Genomic DNA, 27,711 nt, shown 5'->3' with positions numbered 1-27,711 from the left:
TCGGCGCAATTCTGTAAAGACGTTAACAACCCTTAATTTAACTCGGCATGCTCTTTGCCGTTGACGACCTTCTTCCGCCGTTAAAATGGTTCCGAAAATGGCCTCTTTAAAGTCTGATGTCATGGGCTGTCGACTCTTCACCACCCTCTCTCTGACTGGCTCCGATCGGCTCAACTGTGAAACAAACAAGCGCGCGCCTGGGACTCCCCCCGAAGTCAACCGTCATGGGCGCTTCAGTTTCCATCCAAAGTCCGGCGCTTGGATTTTCCAACGATCCCCGCGTCGATCATGAACCGTTGGTCCCATCTAAACTTAGCAGCCATGGCGGCAGATCAAACAGCTGTTTTGTTCTCCTTTTGTCGAGTTGAAACGGGTCGTGGCCCAAAGAGCAATTGTCAGCTGCTGCTCTTGGTCCTGTTTTACAAGTCCATGCTAGCGCCAGCATCTGGACACCCTCAAGTGAGGATCCGGTGCCAAGCAGACCTCTGAATCAGAATGACGAGAACCCAAAGCGCCGCAAACGGATGATGGTTGTCTCATGGCCATCCCCTGTCCCTTTGTCGTGCTGGATTAAATAACTCCGAGTGGTGATTCAGACACGCTTACCCTACAGTACATGGCCAGATCCGGTGGGTTCATTGCCGCCCAGGACAAAGGGGGCAGCCTCTGTTTTGCAATTCGTTGTTCTCTGGTCTAGAGACTGTCCTTCGAGTCTTGGCACAATAACAACACAAGTGGTTGTGGTCTGCTCACAGTCTTAGGCTGGCCTATGGCTTGAGTATGTCTGTGATACGCTCTGACCCGGCATGCCTTACACAGATTGTCGTCTGGTATGACCAATGATTCAAGTAAGCATCTGCATGTAAGTTTGAAACACTGGGGGGCGAATAGAAACGTGCCACTGCCCGCAGTCAACGGCACGGAATGCAGATAACCCTGTGCTGGCATACACACGGATAGGTCAAACAGTGATGCTCAACCATCTGCGATATCAACAAGAATGATGGCATTGTGCCTCATCGAATCGTTGAGGTAACCAACATCGACCACACAGGCCCAATACGAGATTCCAGGTCCGATGGCGCTATATGGTGCTGACATATGATCATCCAAGCTGGGTTGGACCCCATATCCCCGTGCCAGCATGAATCCGGTCTGACGAGGCAACCAGGGCACCCAGATGGTAATTACGGCCTCACCGTTCACACGGCCAGCCAGGATCCGGGACGGTATCTCTGCAGGGCAGCACGTGTGGCCCTGAATCAACGGAGCCAGGTGGTCAAATCTCACAGGAGTGCAATGCTGGCTTGCACAGACCTCAACGTTGTCAGGACGTGAACTGCACTAGGACCGGCACCAGATGAACGCTGATTGCACCACGTAAGCACTCTGCAACCATGCGCATTGCCAAGAAGGGGGAGGGAGACCATTGACCAAGATCAGACCGGGACGGAGACAGACCAGCCAGCTTCTTTGACCTTCCAGCGTCAGTGCCGGACCAATTGCATGCACCATCTGATCTCAAGCTTTATTGCATCTCCCACAATGACACACAAAGAGGGTTTTGCAGATACATGCCAGAGATAGATCACGGCAGTCACATTGTCTGTCCTCGTGGCATGGTAGGATGGCTGTGGAGAGCGAGACCTTTGATCCCACCTTCGCATTCCTTTCGGAGGCCAAGCTTTTTCCCAAAGCGCTCTCACATCTTGCCCATCCGGCGGAAATCAGCAGAATCCGATCCGGCACCCCGGTTTGAACTGACAACTTGACAGGGGAGAGGAAGGGACGCGCGGAACAGCTGGGAAGAGGGCTCCTTGGCGGGCGGGAGTAATTTCGGTTGCTGTTTCACATGGCGGATGCTAAGCAAGAATCGGAATAGTAGCCGACGTGGCCCTTGGACATGGTTCCCGAGAGGTTGGGATCAGAGAAGAAGCCAAGACTTTTAGTTTCTGTTCCGTTGCGAGGCGAGTTGTTTGCTTGTGTGTGTGTGTGTGTGTGTGTGTGTGCTTGCTTTGCATCTGATCATGAAAATTTCATCCGGTGAGAGGTTTTTTGTTGTCTGTGGCCGTCATAGGACGCAAATCGTGCATGTCGTGGTGCGATGCCGTTGGAATGCCCAGGAGGGCAGAAGCAAGGTTTATTGACTTTGGCTTGTCGATAGCCTCTGGACGCGCATTGCTGCTGCTCAGATCAGCTCTGCTCAGCTCAGCCCTGGCCAAACCCTTCGCGGTCTTGGCCGATGGATACGACAAAGATCCTCGCCCAGAGCCCGCCCCGATGGCGTTCTGGAACCCGGCAATGCTGGACTGAGTGCCGGGGTGCTCTGTAAACGAGTTGGTTGATTCTCGCGGCCGCTCGCTAGATTTCCAAATAGCGTGTGCACGTCGGTGGAGGATCGCCGAGTCAGGAATGGACTCTATCAGTCACTACCGATCGGTGAAGCAATCGTGGACGGTGTCTAGCGAGGACACTAGAATGATGCCTTCTTCCGTCGATTGGGCCGTCAGCTGTTTGTTTCCTCCCACCTTCCGTTCTGTTCCTGCAGAGGGACCTGCAGTAGACTCAAAGAAGGGAAGGCGAGCAGCGATAAAAATGGCGCTTCCCTGCCCGTCGTTTCAGTTTCGCCCTGGAAACACGCCGTGAGTGGTCGCATCACCGATTCGCCGAGACTGCCACGTTGGCCCATGTTTTCTGGGTCGTGGGTCGAGCACTGAGGTTGTTCCCTTTGAGGTTGAACACGGCCAATCGGAAGCCCTGATCATGTGCCCTATCCGGATGAGGTGTGTGTGCCCCTGGCAGAAAAGGCTTGACTGCCCTGGCGTTCCTGGCGTTAGCCATCGGGCACCCACCAGAACCCACTGCAGTTCAGCGCCAGGACCGCACATACCAGCCAATGAGGATGCAGAAGTGCACCAAGACTTTAACCTGAACCCGCTAGAGGCGCCCCAAACCCGTCCCCTGCAGTGGAGGCTCTTGGGGCCCTGGATGCCACTGCGGGGCACTTCCAAGTCCGGAGAGACCCCAGCGGTGCCGTCGTATAGGAAAGTGACATGTCTCAGGTGGAAGGAGTAGGTATCTTTTTGCTGCTCTCAACATGTGACAATACATTTCATCCCACCTCGCAACATGTACTCCCTCCCCTCCGCTGCAACCCTCACGCCTCGGCGAGGAGACTCCTTGTTCAAAAACCCTCCAGTTCCCCCGTTTCGAATACACTCCCTTCCCCTTTCTCTCCCTCATCGTTTTGTGTTGTTTTCAAGCCTCGACTTTGTCGTTTGCCCTTCCTTATTAACGCAGCTCCGCTGTCAGCTCTCCCTCCGCGTCTTTGAAAGACTGCTATCCTCTCTCTTCGGCCGTGCCGACATCTCTCACCTCGATACTTCGTCGTTCACTGTTGCTGTGTTGCCCTCATCACGTCTCGTCTCTGTGACTGTGATCCAACCACTACATACAACCTCGAATATCTGTTTCATTCTTTGATTATCGGCACTGATCACAGCGTCTGACATTCCACGGCATAAGCAAGATACAAGAAAAGCACATATCAACCCACACATATCCATCCTTCACCACCAACAAACAATCGTCAACATGATCGGCAACAAGCTCACTCTTCTCACTGCCACCGCCGCTCTCCTTGAGCCGGCTCTCGGCCTCAACGTCCACCGTCACCACCACCAGCACGTCCAGAAGCGTGCCGAGTGGATCACTGCCACCATCGACGGCCAGGTTGTCTCTTGGGAGAACAACTACTTCGGCCCCGTCTCTCAGGCTCCTGCTGCCCCCGCTCCCGCCGCTGCTGCTCCCACTCAGGTCGCTGAGAAGCCCGCCGAGAAGCAGGTTGAGGCTCCCGCCCCCGTCGCTGTCCAGCCTACCACCCTCGCCCAGGTCGCCAAGCCTGCCAAGGTCTCCCAGGCCCCCAAGAAGGCCGTCTTCAAGGAGGAGGCTCAGCCCGCCGCTACCACCACTGCTGCTGCTGCCCCCAAGAAGGCCACCACCAGTACCAAGACCACTTCCCAGTCCAGCGGCGGCTCCGTTGGCTTCTCTCACAAGCGTGGTATTGCCTACAACGATGTCGACCTGGCCAACACCTTCGCCTCCAACTGCCAGAACTGTGGCTGGGCTTACAACTGGGGCCCTTCCTCTGGTGGCATCAAGGGTGTGAACTACATCCCCACTCTCTGGGGTGATGCCGACGACAAGGTCAAGTACTTCGAGGAAAACATCGACGAGTGCCTCTCCAACGGCGCCAAGGCCATCTTCAGCTTCAACGAGCCCGACAACGGTGGTCAGGCCAACATGGACCCCGCCCGCGCTGCTGCCTCCCACGTCAAGCTTCTCAACGGCTACTCTGGCAAGGCTCTCATCGGTGCTCCTTCCATCAGCAACAGCGGTCTTGCCGGCGAGGGTATTGCCTGGCTCAAGAGCTGGGTCTCTGCTTGCGAGTCTGCCGGCTGCAAGTACGACTTCTGCAACGTCCACTGGTACTCCGAGGTTGAGTACGGTGAGACCCTGTTCGAGCACCTCAAGGCTGCCCACGAGACCTGCGGTGGCAAGCCTATTTGGCTCACCGAGTTCGCCCCCACTGGTTCTGATGAGGCTATTGCTGGCTGGCTCGAGGAGGCTATTCCCCGACTTGAGTCCCTCGAGTACCTCGACGCCTACTCCTACTTCATGGTTTCCCAGGGCATGCTCATGACCTCCGCATCTGAGCTCAGCTCCTACGGCAAGGTGTACGCCTCGGCCTAAGCGACCACGGTCCAGGGCGCCAGGCCCCCAAGTTCGTCTTACTTCTTGTACACTCGCTAGGGAATACCCTCAACGTTCAGCGCGGGCATTTTTGGGAAATTGGTGGAAAACTCGGTCAAGGATGGCGCACGTCGACTTCTTCTGTACATATGTTGGCAATCTAACCTCATTGTGTGGGTTTGCCTACTTTATTTACCGGCACTCGGGATTCTAAAAAAGGCTTTTTCAAAAACATGGTCACTTTATTTTTCGTACTTTGAAAAATAAAAAAGGGATGCCCGATTTCATATTATAGACGCCACCCGCAGTTTGATAGACTTTATAGCACGCAGATACCCTCTTCGAGCTACGATGACAATGAATAGCGATTTGACTGCTTAGACTCTTGGTTTCTACTCTTGCAAACGTGACAATTTGACTAATGACGCATTCCAAGACAACGTGGTAGTGTCGCTATCCCCGGATGCGGCGTTGTTTCCCGTCGTTGTGGTCACGGTCTGAGACGGTGGCACACACAAGGCTGATCTCGGGGTGTCTTGACCTTGTGTCTTGTCCAATGTGAATTATGAACGACACAAGAGTCTGAGACTTTGCTTGGCAGACTGACTCATTGCCCGGCGTTCCAGAGCGGCCCCTGGTGATATCACACGTTACCCGCCACGCTATGCTATGTCCGCATTCCTGTCAACGTGACGACTCGTGGCTGGGCTGAAGCTTAGTTTAAGATCGTGAATCTTCGTCAACATTGGTTGGGTATATGCTGTGACTTGGCAACACTCAAGTCTTCCCCCCACATTCTCCTTGCTGATATCCCATCCTCCTTTCGGGCCGGACGTCTAATAACTCCCCCATGGGTATCCAACTATTACATTACTCAAAATCATGTGCCATCTAATGATCCCGGATGCATCATGGCTTGCAAAACAACTCCTCTAGCTATCCATGCTCCTCTAAACAACCCATCAACGCCACAAGTAGCATGTCCAATACCTCCTTCCCCATTTTGCTTTTGAATTCAACATGTCGATTCATCAACCGTCAGATAAAGATTTCGTATGATGATGATTGCTGTGATGGCTGTTGTGGTTGTTATGATTGTTGCTACCACCCGTGATGTGTGTCCGAGGAGGTTCGGCAATCTCGACGTGGTTGATGGCGACGCTCGCGGGTCGTGGTGGATATCCATATATCGATTCGTCGTCCTCGAGTCTCATGCCATTTCCGTCTTTCCGCTCCATCTCGAGTCCGAAGCCAGTGCTCGGTTGGCTCTGGCGATGAATGGTGGTCGTGACTACTACGCCGCCGTTCGTTCCCGGGTGGAGCTTGGCCAGTTCAAATCCGGGGATATCAGACGAGGAGCGAGCGGTGGCTGAGGCCACAAGCGAGACCTCAGCGTCGGTGCCATGTGGTGAGTTAGGGGCGTGAGGAGTGTGTACGAGGTCGAGGGGGTGCGCCATAGACGGCCGTCTAGCGTGAAGACTTCCGTCGACGGCAGCGGCAGAGGTAGGCTGACTCGAGGAACCGGCACTGTCGCGAGAGGTGACCCATTGGACGACAATGGCAGAGAAAAGGACTGGTTCTGTTAGCGCTGGCCTCTTTGCAAGGTTATCGTGTAAACATACTGTCACTATTACAGCACATCAGGCACACCCAACCGGGCTCGCCATCAAGAACCATCAAAACAGTGAGATTGCTATGAGATGTCAGCATGCAGTCCTCGAGATCCAAGTGCATACATACACAATACTGCTGAGCAAGGTACAGCAAGCACCAACGAATGTGCGGAAGGCGACATTGCGGAGGCGGGCGTTGGCAGTGGTTCTGGGCAGGTTTTTGTAGGAGTAAAGGTCTAGAAAGGTTAGGAAGCTGTTTTTTGAATACGGCCTCTTACATCGCTTACTCTTGAGAGGAATAAGGAAGAGAAAGGTGAGGTAAACATTAACCACGGCATCAAAGGTGATGAGAGGGATCATGGAGATGCTCTGCATGCCAATAACGCATTCTCCGTTGACGATTTTCGCGATACGGCTGGGAAACGAATTGGTTAGTCGTGGCAACCCGGCCAATGCCAAAAACAAAACTTACAAGATGAAGTTGAGAATGACCACAACTATGTAGCCGCCAAGCATGCCAAACATGTTGAACAAATAAAGTTTCGACTTCATCCTTCGTACCGTTGAACTTCGAATGATGTACTGGTAGTTGTTAGACACAATGCCCTTCCACGGCTTGACCTGTTGCCACTTACTGCTTTCTCGACGAGGAAAACGTAGATGAGCTTTATCAAAGTTAGCGGATGACGAGCACCCAAGGCACTCGGGTCGGCTTACAATCTTTGTCGTTACATAGCAAACTAAACAGAGTAAGATGGCGCCGTGGCAGATGTTGTAATTGGTGTTGACGCCAAAGACTTGTTGAAGGATGGCTGTGGCAAAGACGAAGCAGTATGAGTCGATGTAGATAGCGAAGACAACTATTTGATGTTGGTCAGTATCAGTCCTTCTTCCATCTCAATGCCAAACCGATGACCATGATGGACTTACTCCACACAACAAAGGGTAACCTTCGCCATGACTTGACGGCAAGGAACCGTTGAGCTGTTTCTGTGAGTTAGTCTTCTGGTGTTGATAATGTGGCGACCAAGAACTGACAGAGAAAGGCCGACAAGGCGGTGACGGCGGCGAGAGTGACGATAATCGACATGATATCGCCGCCTATGGGCACCTCCTGGGGCACATGGGGCTCGCGAGGCCCTAACGACGGAGTCGGAGCCATGTTGGACGGTGTTGAAGATAGGGTCTAAAAAACCAAGGTCCAGCACGATACTCGACAGAGGCGGAAACACGTAGTTACCGCATGGATAGGGTAGGTGTGATATTAATAGGAAGGGTAAAGAGGGTTTCTCAGAATCCCTTGAAGGCGACCCGGCCGAGAAGTGGGAGCTTCCGAGCTGTGCCAAGCAATTCCGGGGAGAGCAGACAAGAATGGAGAGGATGGAGATCGGAGCAACGGGGATGGAGCAAGAGAAGTAACCAAGAGGCCAAAGTATAAAAGGTGGTGACTAAGGGAATATAACAGGATGCTAAGAGTGTGAGAGAGGTCGATGTACCGGTGCTTCAGAGGACAACTCGCAGCCTTGGGCCAGATTCTGTCCCAAGTGTGGCTCTGCACAATGCCCAGACTCTGTGGAGGTTCTCGGCGTGTAACGAAATGGGGAAGAACAGCAGCTAGGGACTCAGAGGACGCAGTGAGGATCAAGCGCAGGGTGGCCAAGAGTCGGCGGCAAGGAGAAACAGAGGCTTGAGCAAGAGGGAGGAACCGATGGGCTCAAGTACGAGGAACCTCAGCAGCGCAGTTTCGTTGGAAGGTGACGTGAATAATAGAGTTGGAGTGGCGCGTGGTTATTCCTTGGGCCACTGATGGAAGTTGGACGGCCTTAGGGGCTGGAGAGACCACAACGGACGGCGGCAGTTGATCAGAGACTGTGTGGGTACGTAGCTGGAATGAGATGGTGGAGGATCCAGTCGAACTCGAGAGTTTGTGTCGTTGGGCTCGGTCAATGGACAATCTGTGGTGTTTTGTGGTCCTAACGACGATCTTGAAGTAGGTACGTGAGTCGAGTTTATATTGCCAAGTGGTTTAGGTCCAGAGATGGAGAAGCGGATGCAAGGGGAAAACGAGAAGCGAACAAGACGCCAAGTAAATCGAGGAACGGAAAGAGTCTTATGGATAAGTGCGGGTCCGTTCCTGGATGTCGAGGGGCAAAGAAACCAGAGCCACGGGTCCGGAAGTTGTATATCGAGAAATGTTTTGGTGTTTTTGAGGGGAAACCACATCGACGTCCGTTGGAGTACGCCGGCCCTGTTTTCTTTTTGAAGATTGCCTGGCCTCACCTCTCTTGTCCTCCCCCTCACGGCCCCGACGCCGCCTCTTCCATCATTAGATAAAGGGCTCCTCCTCCATGTGGATCATCCCGTCCCCCCTCCCGTGCGGCATGGCTTCTGCACATACTGAAACAGACCCAATGCGGGAGGTGGCCGATTCGCAATAACCGGCTAGTAACAGCGTTGCAGAGCATCGTTAATTCAGCCCCGAGGCTGGGCGCCACCAACACAAGACAGATGCGTTTGGTGGTGAATTGGGTGCAGGTCTGCAGGAAGCACAAGCAAGCGCACATGGACAGTGGGCGGCGCAACAGAGTGTCCCGGTTATCGTCGATCTCAACGCCCCGAGAAATCGCGGGCACCCTCGGCGGGCAAAGGTGCTTGCATCAAGAGCGTGTGGATGCGCCCAAGGGTGAATGCGTGTGGGTGTGTCTGAGTGTCATTGTGCTTGGACAATTCCCGACTTGGTTTGGTGAGGTCTCAGTCTCTTGAGGGTCAAAAGCTTGTGTGTGCAGCTTGTGGGGAGCTCCTTCCCCTCCCATGGATGGACCCCCAAGCCCCCACCTTTTGACGGCTCTGTGTAAGGCAAGCCACGATCTGGGCTTGGCAATCCTGGAACAATGCCAGCCAATCAAGTCTACCTATATCGTAACTTTCAAGCGCATACAAGGGAGGTACAATTACAGTCACATTTGATAGAGCCACCAGCTACTCTCCCGGTTCCACCAATTTTTCTCATCTCTCCCTTTGAATATCCCTCAATCTTCATGTCTCTCAATACTTTCTTTTTCTGTCTCTTCTTTACAAATACATTCACGACAACATTGCCTCCGAAGAGGAACTAGACCCGGCTAGACCCAGTCGGGATCCACAGTCCTGATGCGATTCGCATCCGCCTCCCAAGACATCGCGACTCGAGTGCTGCAAGCAGCGACGAATCATGGCACGTTGCTGTGACAAGAGCAATTGAATTCTGGGGCTCATGCGGAGTTTACCGACCCCAGGCTGGAGCTAGCATTCACGTGCTCTATCTCTCGGCAACCCGCTCCACTGAGTCTCTCCCCTCCATCGTCAACTTCATGTGCAGATGGGGATTAGACGCCCCCTGCAGTTACACAAGATCGAGGGGCGCTCCAATTTCACCAGCTGAACAGATACGGGATGGACCCTTAGGATGCCCGCCCCGTCTCCGAGATGGTTTCTGTCACCCGTCGTCGTCGTGGTCACTTCTCTGATTGTGTCAGTTGCAAGGCTTGGCTCATGTATGGGGATTCGTGAACGGGCGTTGTGATGGAGACTTGGTGTATACCGCCTTTCAGCAGTCACTTGACCCCGGCTTCCCACAGTCTCCAGCAGCAAGATCATGTCCAAGAGACATTTTCAGCTCTGGTTGATCATACGAATTTCGTATTCCTCCGAAGCTCTGCGCTGTCTGTTGATGGTGGTTGGGACCCTTATTCTCAATGCCATGTGCTCGGCCTCATCCCGTCCCCTCCAAACGTTTCTGCAGCATTCCGCTTCACAGCCATCTGCCGCAATGCCCGTCATCGCGCGCATGAGAATATCTCAGCGACAACGCACAGCATCACCTCTGGACACTCGACCAACCAGACAACAACAGGTTTATGCTCATGGGGGAGGAGCCCTACCTTTCCGACTGGCCGTTCCCCACTCATGTCCTGTAGCTCTGAACTTTAGCCATCACCGTTGGCCTGGATCTGCCTCCCGCCTGGAATAAACACCACGCTAGGCTCCCGCTAGCACGAGGGAGCATGATCCGCTCCCGACACTGTTGCTTGTGTCGTGGCCCACTGCCAGATCGTCCAGCCTACCGGCTCGATGGTCCTCGAATCTGCCGAAGCCAAGATGGGAAGGAGGGGGAAGGAGGAGGACGTTGTAGAGAGGGCTCTGGAAACCTAAGCGCCAACGTCGACATGTCAGACCTCTCTCTCTCTGTCTGTTTCTCTGGTTGGGGGCAGAGCTGCCCAGAAATCCGGTCCTAGGACAAGAAACCATTGGCCTGTGGCTGCGGAATCACGGATAAGCAGGTTGTGCGATCATTAATGCGCAGAAGCTTGACGGTGTCTGTGGTTCGTCGAAATGGGTTCCTTATGCCAGAGGGCTACGTCAAGGGATGTCACTGCGCGCCTGCGTGCCGCTGAACGTCAGAGCTCTTGCAGCTCTGGTGAGTACCTCCCTCCCAACTCTCCTCCTCCTTCTCACCTCCATCAAAGATCCCCCTCTCATGTTTGGACGCCCTCTACTAATCAACCTGCTCCTCTGACGTACAACCTGCCATCTCACCCCCAAACTTCCTTCTGGTATTGTTCCATCCACGTGCATCATCCCCCCCATTCTGCTGTTCCGGAGATCTTGGCGGAGATGCCTGCAGATGACCTCCAAGCCCACTGGTCCAACAGCTCGCCGTGGCATCTCCAAATTCGTCGCCCGTCCCTCCTTTCACAACCTTCACCGACTAGAAAGCCAGAGCTGCAGCCCTGTCTCACCTCGTCACCCCCGGAACCAGCGCCCGTTTTCCCCCAAAGCTTACTTGACGGTACCTTGCCCCTGCTTCTCTACTGCCGTGACACATGAACACCCAATATCCCGGCAGGCATCTCCAAAGAGAGGGCAAGCTCTGAAACAGACCTGCAATGCGACACTCGACGGCTGAAGCTGCGTGGAATACAGATCTTAACCTGTGATCCCTAACGCCTCCAGATTCTCCCCGCGTCTCCCATACCGACAGCCACAGCGCCATCTTCACCAGCCTGCGTACCAGATGAGGTTTTGACAGCCTGCACATCCAAACGGTCAAGTTCTGTGGCATAACTGAAGGCGTCAAGCCCCAGCTACACTCTATTGCCTCGGGTGCCATCGTCGATCTGCGGGATATCTGCTTCTCTGCACGTCAAGACCAACAAAGAAGAAAAAAAAAAGGCCTCATCTGCAAGCAACAATGATACCCAGGATACCTTCAACCGACCCGCACGGTTCCCTCGGACGGGACTTCCGTTGCCTACTCCGAATCGTCTCGCAGGAAACTATTGATCGCCGGTGATGGGTGGGAAGCTGTTGGCATGTCGATCACCAAGAAGCCGGTCCTGCGCTGGTGCAACCTTTTTCAATTTGCATTCGCAATTTGATGCCGATTTTCACCATGGCTGACTCGAGTTGATAGATGATGGACCCTGGTTGGCAAATGTGATGTTAGGCCCTGGCATCCCAAATGCGCATCGCTCGAAATGGGTTTGTTGTATCCCCATCATAATTGTGCGCCATGTCACACGCCATTGCCTCTGTTCCCCATGATATTGACCTTCGAGTCAATCTCGGCATTGACCGCAACGGCACTTTTCGATGGCGACGTACCTGATGTCATCCAGGGTCGCCCGTATCAGGGCGCCGCGTAAGTGTATATCATTCGAGTGATCGTGTAAATGCTACACTGTTTTTTCAAACCAGTTTCCAGCTGTGACCGTCAATCATGATGCTTGGGATCGCCACTCGGCCGAGTGCAAACCCTCATTTCGTGTATCCCCTTGTAACGCCGTGCCATGCTTGCCAAATTGTCCAATCCAGAATCAAGAGCCTTCCCCCCTGTCCATCCCGACGCCGAACCTAAAGTGCTTCTCTGACCCGTGGCCGCTTGCTTGAATATCCCTTCCCCATAGAAACCTGAGGCTTCCCGTTTTCATTGTCGATCATCCACGAGCTGCACGTTCCAGTCATGTTTCTTAGGCGCGGCTATCCGTGGCCACGCGATCAGATCCCCTCACTCGGCACGCTGCATCTCCGAGTGCATCCTGACCCCTTCGAGGCATCAACCCTGGCTATCACGATCCTCACCGGACTGGGCGCGAGTACGGATGCGGAATCTCTCCTTTAGCTTGGTAGCGAATCGTGCGCTTTGGCCTCGAGACTCGCCATCTACGGCTTCTGTTGCCTGCTGCCGCTCAGCTTCATTCGTCTCCGCCCGCATCTGCCGTAGTGCGTCAATCTGCTCCTCCACCGTCCCCTCTCGAAGCCGGTTAATGTCAAAGATCCGTGATAAACGGTTGCGATGGGATGCTAGAGAGGCATCGTTCTCCGCACCCTCGAGGGCAAGCGGCGGGGGTAGTGCACTGGTGTCCCCAGTAGCTTCATTTTGACCTTCGTGGCCCTTGCCGGGGCGTAGATCATAACGGCTGTGGAATAGGTCAGCATCTAGGGCCATTGTTCGGGATATTACAAAGGATCCAACTTACCAGAGCGGGCACGTGCCGGACACGTTGATCAGCCAAGGGTCGATGCATGCAGGATGGAACTGATGCTGGCAGGGCAAGACTCTAACGTCTTCGCCAACCTTGAAATCCTCTGTGCAGATGGAGCACCCCAGATGATCGTCATCCTTGCCCTCGGCATCTTCGGGTGATGATGCGGCTCTAGCCCCGGCCGAAACAGGCTCGTTATCAGCGCCTACTACCGGTGCTGCATCAGATCGCCGAGCCTCACTTAGGCGCGAAGCAGTCCGCTGCGTTGCTCCATCGTTTCCTTCAGTAGGTTCTAGCTCTAGTTCAGGATCCGGTTTTGCTGGTGTCTGGTTCCCAAATTTCACAATGGGGATGGTGTCGAGGACAGCCCTGGCGAGTCCCTTGGCTCGGCTTTGACGGGGTCGGCCACCAAGCGCACCTCGCGGACCATATCTTTCAGGGTATCGATGCGCTCTTATTGCGCCTGTTGCGATAATAGCGAGAAACAGGACAGTAATGAGGCCGGTAATGCTGTACAGAACACTCATGGCGACTGCGTTATTGTTCTTGCCTGAGTCCTCATCTGCCTGGGCATTGTCGTCGGTGGTGTTGCCCGTGATGGAAACTCTAACGCTCTCACCGCGGCTGCGGTTGAGATAGTTTAGCGCCTGCATGGCCTCTCCGCCGTCGGCCATTGACAGGATGCTGGTGTATTCGAGGTCGCCGGTATGGCTGATTGAACACCAGGTGTAACTTGTGGAGTAGAGCACGATGGCTCTGATGTGAGGCTTGGTGGTCATCAATTGGTACAGCATCTTTTCGGGTTGGATGTATGAATCGTCTTTGGGTTCGTCGCAGGATAGGTAGGCCACATCGGAAGTCTCGTTGATCTTGTTATAGTTGGACTGGTCTGCCGCAATCATGTCGCCGTTGATCCGAATGACCTTGATCTTCCTGTCAGCACCATTCTTTAATCATAGTCGCAGTCGACAGACGTTGTCGTCATCGTCATGTCGGCTGGGGCAAATGGCGTACATCAATAACCACGCCGGTTGTATCGTTCAAGCCCAAGTTCGGGGTGAGGGGAATAACGGCGAACTGGAGTCCTGGATTCGTTGACAGGGACAGCTGCATGCCGCGAGGCTTTGCCCATTCGGGAACCTCGCTTTCGGCGGTGGTGGTGACATCTTGCTGGGCGGAGACGGAGACGGAGACGGCGGTAAGGGCGAGGAAGAGGAAGGATAGTTTCCTGGCGATGCCAGGAACCATGAAGGGCCTCATGGTGGGTGATGGGTGGTCGGGTTAGCGATGGATGTCGAGTCGAGGTTAAAAACAACACAACGGGTGATGGTGGTGGTAGCTGAGGATGAGGCTAAAAGCGGGAACCGGGATCTGGGAGTGAGGCGACTTCGGAATGGACCAGGATGCGGCGGAAAGTCAGGTAGAAGGGACACGACCTGTCAGATGGACAGAGACGGCATCTCGATGGGGGAGGAAGAGAGCGCAACTGGCTCTGGCGTTGGCAGCGAGAGGCGGGCGATGTTTGCGCGTTTGGTGGTCGGGCGTTGGAAGATGCAGAGGGAGAGAGAATTCGCCTGGAGATGGATCCCAACCGTCGTCACTCACTCACTTTGGCCATCCATCCTTCAAACATGGACCTCCCCTTCCCATGATGGGCATGGCTGGTTCCAAGTTGCGGGCGCTGACGGAGGGTCCGGGAGGGTAAAGGCTCCGCTCCGACTTGCAGTCCGTCACGGGCCAGCCAGTCACAGGAGAGGGCAGTCGCGGTACGAACCAACCTTGGAAGGATGTGCCAGCGAAGGCGACGCACTGAACGCTTGGCGCTCTCGCCTCGACCATCTGCCAAGCCCAGACTTTAACCACTGTCGAGACTATTGAAGGAGTTGTTTTTATTGCAAATTTTGGCATTTTTCTTTCATTCTTTTTATGTAAATTATAGATTTATTTCTTTCTTCTCGTCTACATCTCCATTCACCGTCCCTCCTCGCCAAGACGTTCCCCCTCATCCCGAGGACAAGCTACATTCAAAGTGTCAGCCAAGGTCTGGGCGGATAGTCGGCAGCCAATTGCTCGGGTCGCGTGAGCGCTTGGACTCTGATACACGAATGATTGCTAACGCCAAGCCTGGGCTCTGCAACACGAGCTGAGCTACCCTGCACCAGATCCTGGAAGTCATGATATTGATGAGGAGGACTGGAATTGCAATGTGTTTGGCATGCTGCGTCCTTGACCTTTGGGGCAGTTGTTCCTTGGAAAATCTATTGGATGAGAATGTCGAAATGAATTAGCCAGGGGATAGCATCATCGAGTTAGTTGGAGAACCTAACCTGAATATAACTCTCGTTACCTTGGAAAGTCGACCGAGGAAAACCACGAATAGTTGCCCACAAACAGAGCATCACCAACATGCTTCTCGGAGTAAGATATAAAGCGAATCTCCACGTCACATAACACACAGCATAGACAAGCTTGAACTGATAAAACACAGCTCATTTGGTTAGCAGCTGGTCACGCTTTAGTTCGGATAATCACGGTTTAACAGGCAGCTTTCAGTTGTTCTCCATTGTCGGCATAAAGAACAGACAACGATGCCGTACTCTCAACATGTTTAATCGGCTCCAGATCTGTCCCCCGCTGCATGCCGGCAGAGGCACAGCTTAAAGAATGTATGCTAATACACTTTTTATCGTCGGGAAAAGCACCGGGTGCCTCTTCCGCCAATGCGGATATGAGCAACGACTGGCATTGGTTCATCAATGTAGTATCCCAAGATAGACCAATGGCTGCATCTACACTCTAGGCGGGAAGTGAATCAAGGTCCGGTTCGTCCCTGGGCCGGTATCTTGTAGGTCACACGAAACTCATAAATAAGAATAAAGCGAGCTATTGTACCATTCGAACCACTCATTCAGTCACTTCCAGAACCCCTCCTCCTGGTGCTGCATGACAACGGAGTTGAGACATTGTCCAACGCCCCTTAACACCAGTCAACTCGACTCAAGCTCGAAAAGGTATTCCATCCTACAACATGACTTCAGTTTCAAACAGTAGATCTCCGAGGGAGTTCCCACGGCCGGCACAGCGGGTGGCCAAGCAACCCGAAGATGTCTGGTAAGCCTCAACACCTATCGCCAACATGATGATAGGCGCTGGCTGATCCTAACTTCAGGTCCATGATCAACAATGCCGCCGCACAGTCACCCGTAAGAATATAAACAAGCACTCTTGATGTTATCTTCCTTGGCTGAACCTTTCCCAGGTCCAACCTGTCGTCAACATGGGACAGGGCTTCTTGTATGTTACCCCGTGCCATTGAAACCTAACTACAAGGCCTGGCTAACTTGAGCTGATAGTGGCTATAACCCCCCTGAATTCATATTAAATGCTGCCAAGAATGCTCTTGATCGAGTCGACGCCAATCAATACTCCCCAGCCAAGGGCCGACAAAGCCTCAGGAACGCACTCGCCTCGCACTACTCCAAGAGCCTGGAGCGAGACCTCAACCCAGACACCGAGGTAGTTATCACCACTGGCGCAAACGAAGGCATACTCAGCGCCTTTATGGCATTCGTCGAAGAGGGGGACGAGGTGATTGTGTTTGAACCGTACTTTGATCAGTACATCAGCAATATCCGCATGGCTGGTGGCGTCGTTCGATATGTGCCCCTGAGCCCCCCAGCAGACGGGGACACGGAGACCTCGTCTTCAGGGGATTGGAAGCTGGACATGGAGAAGCTGAAGAGTACATTCAGCCCAAAGGCACGGATGCTGGTGCTCAACTCTCCCCATAATCCCGTGGGAAAAGTCTTCTCGACTGAAGAGCTGAGCGCCATCGGCAAGCTGTGCGTTGAGCACAACACCATCATCATCGCCGACGATGTCTACGACAGCTTGACGTACGTTCCCTCAAAGCGCATGGCCACGCTCTCACCCGAGATTTGGAACCTCACCCTCACGGTGGGCTCCGCGGGCAAGACTTTTTACGCCACGGGTTGGAGGATAGGATTCCTCATCGGTCCGGAGCATCTAGTCAAGTACGTCGCCGCGGCACACATGCGAATCTGCTACTCGAGTCCGAGTCCGCTCCAAGAGGCCTGTGCTTCGGCTTACCAGCTGGCTGAGGGGGTGGGATTCTGGGAGAAGTCGCGGGACGAGATGCAGGGCAAGATTAAACGCTTCGTCCAGGTTCTCGACGAGCTGGGCCTGCCATACACAGACCCCCAGGGGGGTTACTTTGTCCTTGTCAACTTTTCGAGACTGAAGTTCCCAGAGGGCTATGCGTTCCCTAGCAGTGTTGCATCTCGGCCGCGAGATTTCAAGTTGAGCTGGTTTCTCATCACGGAACTCGGGTTGGCAGCGATCCCACCGAGTGAGTTCTACCTCCCGGAGAACTCGCACGTAGCCGAGAACTTTTTGCGATTTGCCATCTGTAAGGAGGACAGTGTTCTCGAAGATGCCAAGGAGAGACTTAGAGGGTTGAAGAAGTATCTTGGATAAGTCCTAGTAAAGTGTAGTCTATAGTCGCCCTTGATATCCAGCGTGGCACTAGTTCTGTTGCCTCATATGACTTTACTCCATGAGAGTGTCTTGTTCAAAGTGCCCATCACAGGCCTCTGACTATAAACGCTGGTAGAAGACGGACAACCCAGGGGCATGTGAAGCAAAGCGCTCTACTTTCTAACCACCTCTGGAGCGAAACCTCTCGGCCCTGGCGTTGAGAGAACTAACGTCAGTTGAATTCCAGTTCATCATAATAGAGTTGCGCCACACCTCGTGGGGTCCCGTCGCCTAAAATAACCAGGAAGAGTCAAGATCTCAACTTAAATATGAGTTAGTGAGGGCCAAAGCTTATCCTTGATACCCCTGGACGAGTCCAAACTTGGAATCTTGACTCGTATCGTCAATATGGGGTCTCTATATCGAGTCAGGGTCTGTTGTGAGGTCTGCCAAGCATGTCAACCTCCTCATGCGCAACTATTGAAGCTGCAACTATCCCTTTGACTCGCGTGAGAGAGAAAGAGAGTGGGATATGAAACAAGGACTAGCTCGAACTATGGACTTGTCCTTGATTAGGATAGCTGACAGCCTGGGAGTGATAGCACATGTAGGTGTTGAAGTCTGGTAACGAGACACAGCCGAGCAACTGGCCATGTTTACAACCCTCAACCAACATAGCCCCCTTCATATCAGCTCACCACCCAGTCCAAATCATCAAAAAACCGACTAGCTGTCCAACACCAGGTTTCCCCTGTTGTCCGGATGGCTTATACCTCCAGAAACAGAGCCTCGGCTCCGGCCGAATGACTGCAGCAACATTCCGCCTCGAAATCTGACCGGCTGCAGCCAGCAGCAGCAGCAGCAACGCCCACATCCCGGGCTTGAACGGCTGGGGAGGATGGACGATGGTATGTCATTGTTGCATGAAAATTTCCTCGGTCCGCCGTGCACTTTTGCCCCGGCATGATACACGACAATGAAAAGGTTCCTGCAATGAACTGCTGACGAAAACTGCATAGCCAACGCAGCTCACACACACACACACACACACACACACACACTATCTGACTGTGTCCTCAGTTTTGTGCTGGATATCTCGCAGCAGCATGCAAGGCGACACACACACACACACCAGGAAACCGGGAAACCCCTCCCCCTCCTTTTTTTTCTCTGCAAGCCTCCTCCTCGGGTAACCATGCATCTCCCGTTTCCCCAGAGTATCAGCAGCCGGGCGTCCAGTTTCCCATGCCTCGGCAATCCCTGAGACCTTTTTTTTTTTTTCTCTCTCCCATTTACCCCAAATGTCCCGAGAAACAAATGCGGAGTTGCCCGAAAAGCCTCGTCCCCGGCACATGAACCTGGGGTAGACAAGGGGACATGCACCCGTCGTCAGCCAGCGCGCCCATGGCCACGCAACTCAACAACCGTAATGCCAAACACGACGGCGTAAATTCGACCACGGCCTACATCTCCCCCATAGACAATTACAAGAACCTCATAGAAGCTTCGCTGTTGTTGAAATAAAGTTGCCCAGGGCCTTTCCGTCCCCTGAAGCCGTTGCTGCAAGAATTCACGGATCGGGAATCATGACCCCAGGATGCTTTACCAAGATGGGAAAAAGGTGCAGGAAAAAAAAGGGCCCCGGGGAGAAAAAAGAGGGAGAAGTAGAGAATAAACGCACGACAGATCTCTCGCAGGGGGCGAAAAGATCTATTTCTAACAAGTCTAGAAGCTCGGGGCATGTGTTTCACAAGGAAAGATCCGATGCGTGAAACTCGAGTCCATCGTGTTTGCTTGCGTTGAAGATCGTGGGGTCGTGATGATGAGTGGAGCTGAGATACTATCACCAGTGACTCGGGTCAAGCAATGCCGGACGACACAGCAAATACATCAAAGTAAACATGAACAAGTCACTGATATCATAGAGATCAACGGGCATAATTGTCTAGTCTATTTTTATTGGCCACACCTCACTCCCCCGAGCTTCGACGTGAACTTCATGTACTCGTACCAGGCCCGTTGATGGACGCCGTGCGAACAAGTCTCGCAACGCACAAATGCGAACCAACAAGAACACAGCCTGCAGAGAACATCTTGACATGTTCATCCTCTCATACCACAGCATCTAGATCTCCTCCATATCCTCCAAATCATCCAGAGCCGGGAAATCACCAACCTCTACCCGCTCCGGCCTCACAAAGACACCATGCTTCAGTTCCGAAGGCTCACCCCAGTAGCGAGTTCCCCCGATGCTCCCGTCGTTCTTGCCCACGGGCTCATCCAGCTTGACAGCGACCCAGGCACCGAGACCGCCGGGGATCTCCTTGACCTCGCCCACGTACTGGATGACGCCGCGCCGGGTGTCTTCACCGCCCACGCGGCAGCGTCGGCCCACCGCGATGCCGCGTGTGGCAATCTCGCGGTCGAGCGCGTCCAGCTTGGCCTGCTCGTGACTGGGGGCACTGGGGTCGAATCGGCCCAGCTTCTGGTTCTTCTTCCACGCCAGGACAGAGTCCGTCTTCTTCTCGTACTCCTCCTCAGGCATGACATACTTGTCGACGCCCGTGGTGTCGTTCAAGTTGATCCGGGCGGCCGCAGGACGTGTGTCAATCACCTGCCAGGTAAATCCCTGTCAGCCCTATCTTGAACTACTTGCAAAGATGCTGCCATGGCACCATCACGGGCCATCTCCTGTGTTGCTAGACGGGGGCTGAGGATGGGGAACTCGTCAGGTATGTCAGGTCCCTGAGTGCACGCACGCACGCAGCTCAACTCCCACCGCCTCTCTCGCTGCCGCACTGTCATGGCTCGCTCGCTGGCTCACCGTCCTCTGCCGCCCACTTCACTTGCACGCCCCCCCTCCACCCCTGGAAAGGCCAGCACAGCAAAGCACAGCGCGTCGACCCGGAGTGGAAGCCGTCGGAATCCGAGGATGGCGGCGATCTTCAAGTCAAGCGGACGGGGGCGAGAAATTTTCGGGCAGCCAGCGGGTTCTGTAGTTCACGCATGACATCCCATCCCGAAAGCAAAAAGGAAAAAAACAGAGACAGAGGGTGAAGGAGGTTGCAAAGCAAAGCAAAGCAAAGCAAAGACAGAGTGCGGCTGACAAATGAGGGCCGTGCTTTGACTTACATGAAGTTCGGCATATGGGGCCAAGGGAAAGTTGGACAGGTGGGTGTCGTCCTCGTTAGGCGCCTCGACGGCGATGGCCTCTGCGCCGGCCGTAGGCTTGAGGGACAGACGCTGGCACGAAGGCGGGATGCCCGTCACCGTCTCGAGCTTGGTCTTGAGCTGCGAGATGGACCATGATGGTGTAATGCGGCGCTCCGATTGCGCGTACTCGGAGATGACAACCAGCGGGACGTCGGCCATGGCTGCTGAGATTGACTGACTGACTGATGGATGGACGGATGATGAGTGACTCTGGCGGTCAAGAGCCCGATTATCGCGAGACGCCTGCGCCGCAAAAAAATAAAATAAAAATAAAACAGTATGGATACCCGAGACAGGCCTGCAAGGTAGGTAGGGTATGAGCTTGCCGGGGCAGATCAGACTAGGGCGATGGATGCGAGACTCGTGTCGTGTGTCTGTTTCTTGGTGGCAGGCAGATGGAGTTTCCGGGGAGAAAAGGCTGGCAAGAGTTGGAGCCTCGCTGGTGTTGTTGGATGAGGACAACCAGACTGATCGAGTGTGGTGGGGTTGCGATTATGCAGTCCAGGGTTTTCCAGCAGCAGAGCCCAGCTTAGCTACAAGGCTAAAGGGAAACGTGGAGGCATCATGGGAAAAGAAGCAATTCGACCTCAAATCCGCACAAATGGGGTCGAGGCCTCGCAGTTTACGTACCTACAGTACAGTAGGGCACACACGCGCACGCATCGCATCCATCTTGGCCTAGGCCTGGCTTATTATGCATCATTTTTCCTGGGGGTCGACTCTTGAGGCGCTGTCGATAGCTCCAACATCCTTGGTTATGGAGCATCAAGACCCAGAAACTAGCGCGAACCGGATTACCCGCATGTTGAACACGTCTCTCAGCCGAGCATGGCGCCTGTTGATAGGCCGAGGCTGGAGTTTGACCTGCCGCCTGTCTTTAGTCCTGTGCTCCAGCTGTATCGTCAGCAGCAAAAGCAATAATAAGAGATTTGTTGCGGCCCCTTGTCGGTTGTTTTCGTCCATCGCGAGCTGCCATCTCAGCCTTGGCGAGGTCCTGGCAACTCGACGAGATCTGCCGTCGACTGCAATCTCCCGGACATTGTCAGGACCGAATCCTAAGAGGATGCATTCCCATTCTCGGATGCCGTATGTTGCCACCATCAATCTGCTGCCAGCTGCCGGTGCAGCCATGTTGCCCCTCGCCTTGTCTCGCATCGCCTCGTCATCAAGCCTTGTTTGACAGCGACCCTTGGCCAACTGCCGTTCCCGTTCCTTTTGCCTGGCTATGAGTGTGGGGAATGATCAACTCTGCATCTCAAGCCACTGACAGAGTTGCATTGATCGCTCGCCATATCTCGCTCGTTTGCTGGGGCCAATTCCAAAAGCCGCATCCCGGCCGTCTCTGTTGCTTGTTGCCCTTGCCCATGCCCATGCCTCATTCGCCAGCCAGCCATCCCGCCCGGCAGCAGCAGCAACAGCGCAAACGATCCTTCCTCCGTGCCACAGTGGCTATTTGAAACAGAAAGAGGATGCTTCCATCATAGGATTCCCCTGTCTGATCCAGAAGTCCTGCTGCCAGGGGGCCCCCGAAACCGAAACGTGGAGAGCCACCCGCTGTAGCTATTACACAGATGTCTCGGGAACGTGCTCCGTCACGGGCGGGATGGATCTAGACTAAAGTGTCAAGCCGACTGAAAAACACTCATCCCTGGCAGCACCACGCGTTTGTAATCCTCTGGTTGCCACCAGGTCAAACCCAAGGCTGGGCTGAGTTGTCAGGCCTTGGTTGGTTTTGGTTTCGCCGTCGACTCGTTCGGCCCTGTTTCGTTCGCTGCTGATGGTCCTCGCTCTCTAGGTAGGAAAGGTAGTTGCGGCCGCGGCGACCTTGTCAACCCCGTTCCTTGCATTCCACCCTACCATATCCGTGTATAGATCAATCCACGCTCCATCAACTCCAGTCCTATACAATCTCGTCGCCCTTGACCGGCCCGGTCAAGTTTCACGCCGGCGATTGGTCCGGCTGGCGTTTGTCTGTCTGCCTGTCCGTCTCGTCGCGCGCGGACCCGTCCGCCTGGGAGCACGGAAGGGGAACCACCATATCGAACTGCAGCCTCTTGGCGGACCGACGCCAGATTTCGCGCATCATGTATGTTGCGCTGGGCATGCCATCAACCATAACTTATTAGTACACATATACGCACCTAGTCGTCTGGGAATAGTCAACCGACGGGGTTCCACCACCGCTGCTGCAAGCTGCCCGCCTGCCCGCCGCTCGCCTCTTTCTGCTGCTTTCCCGCGGTCCCGCAGCGACTCACTTACATGCCATGTCTCCATACCAATGCTGCGCAGCAGTGGCAGCAGCAGCAATGGCAACCGCTGCTGCATCAGCCAAGCCAAGCAACAACAAGCAGGCACATGCCTGGTGTCACAAGAAAAGGTGGATGCGCGGCTCGCGGCCGTCGGGAAAACGTGGGTTGGGCGGCAGTCCTGATTATCCTGGTCGGCATTATCCCTGGTCTGCCCTCCAGTCCTTTGATTCCCCGGCTCCGGGTCCGGTTCGACCTTTGATGTGATGCCCACGGTCTTTCTCGCATCAACAGAGACACCAAGTGCTGGGTGGGTAGAGACGGGACAACACAGCGCTTCCTCGGCCCCATTGTTAATGCAACGATGCAATCGTCCTCCTGCAATTCTGGGTCAAGGCATCAACTGTCTCTCCTTCTCGCTCCAGTCGATCGAACCGGTTGCTGCTCGTAGTTGTCTTAAGCTTATTGCCAAGCAACCCAATGCTCTATGTCGACTATTGCTGCGTATCTTTTCCTAGAAGTTGGATACCCGCTCCGTTTTGAGGGGAGCTCAGATCACCTCCATAGTAGATAGGGCTGACGGCGCCTTACGGAAACAAACGCGGTAACAACAAGCCTTGGGTGAGATGCCCCATGAGTTGCACTAGGATCTGGTTCTCGACCGGAATAGGAAGCCAAGGCTACTTGCGCAAACAGATGGGGGTTGACGGGATGAAACGCCTTGGCCGACATCCTCTGCAGGCCCCTCCTGACACGTCACAAACCACCCGCCGGGGGGTTCGCAGCAAGCCCCCAAAACCAACGGGGGCTGTTTGATTTTTTCTTTCTCTGGCCTTGTCTTTGCTCCTTTGTCCGCCATTGATCTTGCCAACTTGCTTCAAGTCAAGGCCGGCCCGGTTGCAACGTGTGTCTGCATGTCTCTGCGCTCTGTCTTGGGGGAGCGTCTGTCCGTCTTGTAAGTTGAGCGAATTCCGAATCGCCGGCCAAAGCACAATACCAGGAACTTGCGGAAAGCACATGATGTGATTCGGCTCTCAGCTCAGTTCGCCCAGTCCAGCAACCGACGAATTGTCCATATGTAGTGTGACACAATGTGAGCAACCACTCGTCAGAAGTTACATCCATCACGCTTCACTTGACCTGTGCTATAGGTCCATGGAACGAGTACGATGCCATCTGATTCGCTTCATCGTTCGGTTGGCTTGTCTAACGTCAACTGAGATCCTGGCAAAGGAGTATTCTCAATGTCATTTGTGTCGGAGGCTTCGATCCCCGAGGTGTCATGGTCTTTCACCGAGGGCACTCACCGCTCCATCGGAAATAGGATAGGTGACGGGGAACCGCAGATTGGCTCATGGGAACAGGGAAGGATAAAAGGCAAATTATGTCGAAACCCGCACCCTGTTTTGCTTTGCCCAGAATCCTTCTGACGAAACCGGTTGGCAACGTGGAGCCGCGAGCCCTCAATCTGTGGAGGAGTTTTTTCCAGCTCGTCAACCTGTGTGCAGTGCACCTAGTGTGCAATCTAACTGACCCCTGTATTCTTGTGAGCACCACTTGAACGGAGACCTCAGAGGCGTGGGTGTGCTTATGAATTCCTCCATAATAGCAACAATTGACTGCAAAGGGATGTGATAGATTAGGTAATTCTTCAGATATCACTTCAAAAAACTCCTCTCTGGTTGTTCATACCGGCAACACGGTCAAAGATCGGGGTTCATTTGAGGCCTCGGTGCTGGGGGTATGCCTATCGGGCCTGCACTCGCAGCATCAAACATGACGCTCAGCGGCAGGCTTTCCTATGTAGATCTCCACATGCTTGGCGTTGACCGACTTCAGAGTGGCTTGACGTGAGATGGACTCGTGGCAGACTAGAAGATTGCCTGTTGTCAGCCGTTTCTGCTAATGAGGCACCCTGGTCCCCTTGCTTCGACAATGCGACAGATGATCGTGAATCGGCTCATGACGTCGCTGGCAGAAATTGCTTTCCTCGGGGAAAGGATATGGGGTACGAAGGTATTCCCGGTCCCGGACAGGGGTTTTGGAGGCTTGCATCACAGCCAACACAGTCATGGCACGTACTTTGGTCTTGATCGAGGCGGCGGTGACCAAGATGTATCCGTACTCTCGCTAATATTTCATGTGGGATGGCCAAGATAGACGCAAGTCCATTTCCGGGACAGCCCCGTTCAATCTCTCCGTTTACCGACTCCGACTCCGCCTCCGTCTCAAGTCCCCGCAGGAACCTGGCAGCGCCCATTCCCGCACTCCGCCAATCGAGTCAAGGAGAGAGGAATCCTTGGCCTTTCACCGTTAAATGAATTCAGAGAAACGGAGCAGCCTTCTGTGCCTTGCTGGCTGCGCCCTCTCTCCAGCCATCTTGTCGTTAGTTAAAAGATGGCCCACCTGTGGGCTGGACGATGGCTGGAGGAACGACATACGCACATGCGCCGCAGCTCACTTGACACACGATCCGCAGCTTGGTTCGTCGAGGATGGTTCGTGGATGGACTGCAAGGCCTGTCCCAACGACCTTTGCAATGCCACATCTTTGAATCTCAGAACGTGGATGGAAGAGATCCAGGTGCCCATGGGGCTCGGGATGCACCATTATAGAACATCCGGTCTATTATCCAACGACGCTCTGACGTGAACCAGGAACGCACCCACACATTCTAGATCGCTCTTCAGGCGTCCATGTATCAAAATGCGCTGCTGTGACTGAGGATGAGGGCGTGAGGCCAGAACAGCGCTGGGAGCCGCGACAAACGGATATGGGAAAATCTGGCGACTTTGCTTTGCTCGGGCACCAACAGCCAAGCCTGTGTTGGGGCGATCAGCTGGCTCAACGTAGTATCCCGTCATCGACTGCTGGACAAACCTCTGCCAAAGAAACCACCGTCTTGGCTCGACTTTGTCGCAGCTTCTACGGGTCTCGGCTTCGACTTCATCCAGCCAAAATGGTGGTGTCGATGACCGCTCCCCGGTGCTGCAACATGGAAGAATGTACGCGCCCATTCTTAGCCCTCGACCAGTTTGCGCTGCGCTGTGATGCTGAGCCATGCCAGCGAAGCCATGCTCTGCTGCTCCTCCGTTCCGCCCTGATCCCTGACTGCAGATCCAGCTCGTCCCTCCACCTCATCCTCGCAGTTCGAGGAGGGGCCGGTGAAGCACTCATGGTGGGTGAGTTTGGCCTAAAGGAAACCTTACTTAACCCAATAGAGGTGGGAGAGTGCCCAAATTAAGATGCAGAAAGAAGCAAAGAAGAAAAATTCTCTTCATCGATGTGGAGGCGGTCACCTTGCCAGCGAGGTGGAAACCCATCCATCCATGCTGGAGATGTCTGGCTGCGGGCGACCATAACGTGGCGTTCTCAGAAGGGCCCGAGGGTCAAGCCCTATCACGGAAGTAGGGCTCGTGAGGTGAGGGGCTCAAGTGGGAGATGCCTCAAGTTCAAGAGAAATTCGAGGAACAATGCCGAAGTCCAATCTTAAAGGGCGCGGGGCGGCGGTTCGCTGCTGTTGCATCATGTAGACAGGGTAGCATCAGCAACGGCTCCCGCTCGACGCCATCTCAATCTTCAGTGTCTCCACTCTTTGGTACACTCCGAGAAGAATGTGCTGAATAAGATCAAGCTTTGGACTGATTACCGACCAACCGGCCGGCTGAGCGCTTGAACGGAAGGCCAAGAGAATTCTTTGCAACAAGGTTGTCGGCCAAGGAAAGTGGGCGGGTGCCAAGCGAGACAACCATGTTGAAGGTTCGTTGTCAGAGGTATTTGCGGATGGAGCCTGGCTTATCGCCGCAAAGTGCGTTCATAGTGTGCAGTCCACATCAACCAGATCGTATGCCTTGCCTTGCCGTGCATGCTTGACCGAGCTTCAATACGACTTTGAGGGCGGTGCTCGGACTCGACAACGCATAAATAACATCAAGTCGTCGCATGATCCGTGTTCGAGCGACCCATAAGCAACGAGCCATGATCCATGGAACCAGCAGAACTGATCCTCGGTCACTCACGATACCAGCTTTGCCAACCACCAACACCAGCCGCCAGGGGGAGCGGGTATTTTGCTGCTTGCCTACCCATCTGCCGCAAGGCCTTCATTCTCTGATGAATCAGTTCTCTGACCGCCAGTTCATCAGCGGAACCAAGCACCGCCCCAGGGTATTCCCGGCAAGCCAACGAATAGCGGAAGCGGCGTGGAGCAAACGAATAGCCGTGGAGCAACACGGAGCGGAGCATCGTGAAGGCAAGCCCGCAGAATTTTTGGCATCAAGCAAAGAGCCTTGCTTCTCGTGGAGTAACGCATCCTCTTGACCTAACTATTCAGGGTTCTCGGCTTAGATAGCGTGCTTGTTTCCAATTCTATAGCCGCGAGGGGGCTGGCTGGTTCAAGCTGGTGAGCTCCGCTTGATGGGCACGGCTCGTTGTTTCGGCTGCCCATGTCGACAGCTCGGGCCGGGCCTTCTTGTGTTGGCTCCAAGGTTCAAGCGCCAAAAGTGAGGACGTCGAGGCCGCCATCGACCTCCAGACACAAAGTCCCAGCCGAACAGAACATCAAACGTGCAAGAGGCGTGTACCTATGTGCAAGTGATCTGTGAGTGTGTCGAGTGTGTCTGGGGCCGGGCAGCGCACAGACGGACGTTAGGCTCGTGCTCCAAGCTCGCGCCGTTATCCAAGTTGGGCAAGGCTCCAGGTGGTGATGAAGAACAAGGTGTGGTGCTCCATGCCGAATCCGATGTCAATTGTGCTCTGTCAATCATGGCTGGCTCAATGTTAGTGGTGTTAGTGCCAGTTGCAAGGGGTTTGGCAGATGCCAGCGGGTTTAAGCCACTCACGAGCGGATTCTGAGCTTGCGCCTCT

General features: G+C 54.2%; 5 protein-coding genes across 5 annotated transcripts; 2 read left to right on the top strand and 3 right to left on the bottom strand.

Annotated features, from left to right (window-relative positions):
- Positions 1–3,594: 3,594 nt before the first annotated feature.
- NCS54_00121500 (Glyco-hydro-cc domain-containing protein) lies at positions 3,595–4,752 on the top strand (the record flags this gene model as incomplete). Its single annotated transcript, XM_053146846.1, has 1 exon — positions 3,595–4,752. One exon carries the CDS (start codon positions 3,595–3,597, stop codon positions 4,750–4,752), a length of 1,158 nt encoding a protein of 385 aa, XP_053002821.1.
- Positions 4,753–5,783: 1,031 nt separating this feature from the next.
- Positions 5,784–7,527, bottom strand: NCS54_00121400 (Hypothetical protein; the record flags this gene model as incomplete). Its single annotated transcript, XM_053146845.1, has 9 exons — positions 5,784–6,325; positions 6,375–6,445; positions 6,493–6,601; positions 6,653–6,780; positions 6,838–6,947; positions 7,001–7,030; positions 7,083–7,225; positions 7,296–7,349; positions 7,404–7,527. The coding sequence occupies 9 exons, from the start codon at positions 7,525–7,527 to the stop codon at positions 5,784–5,786; spliced, it is 1,311 nt and encodes a 436-aa protein (XP_053002820.1).
- Positions 7,528–12,459: 4,932 nt separating this feature from the next.
- Positions 12,460–14,149, bottom strand: NCS54_00121300 (RING-type domain-containing protein; the record flags this gene model as incomplete). Its single annotated transcript, XM_053146844.1, has 3 exons — positions 12,460–12,823; positions 12,884–13,812; positions 13,904–14,149. 3 exons carry the CDS (start codon positions 14,147–14,149, stop codon positions 12,460–12,462), a joined length of 1,539 nt encoding a protein of 512 aa, XP_053002819.1.
- A 1,768-nt stretch (positions 14,150–15,917) lies between these two features.
- On the top strand, positions 15,918–17,386 carry NCS54_00121200 (Aminotran-1-2 domain-containing protein; the record flags this gene model as incomplete). Its single annotated transcript, XM_053146843.1, has 4 exons — positions 15,918–16,000; positions 16,059–16,092; positions 16,149–16,183; positions 16,243–17,386. 4 exons carry the CDS (start codon positions 15,918–15,920, stop codon positions 17,384–17,386), a joined length of 1,296 nt encoding a protein of 431 aa, XP_053002818.1.
- Positions 17,387–19,511: 2,125 nt separating this feature from the next.
- On the bottom strand, positions 19,512–21,007 carry NCS54_00121100 (CAP-Gly domain-containing protein; the record flags this gene model as incomplete). Its single annotated transcript, XM_053146842.1, has 2 exons — positions 20,519–21,007; positions 19,512–20,000 (listed from the first exon to the last, which is right to left on the bottom strand). Exons 1-2 carry the CDS (start codon positions 20,756–20,758, stop codon positions 19,512–19,514), a joined length of 729 nt encoding a protein of 242 aa, XP_053002817.1. The 5' UTR covers positions 20,759–21,007.
- Between the last annotated feature and the right edge of the window lie 6,704 nt (positions 21,008–27,711).

Source organism: Fusarium falciforme, chromosome 1 (assembly GCF_026873545.1).
Source record: "Fusarium falciforme chromosome 1, complete sequence".
Lineage (NCBI taxonomy): Eukaryota > Fungi > Ascomycota > Sordariomycetes > Hypocreales > Nectriaceae > Fusarium > Fusarium falciforme.
This window is presented reverse-complemented; position numbering and strand designations above follow the sequence as displayed.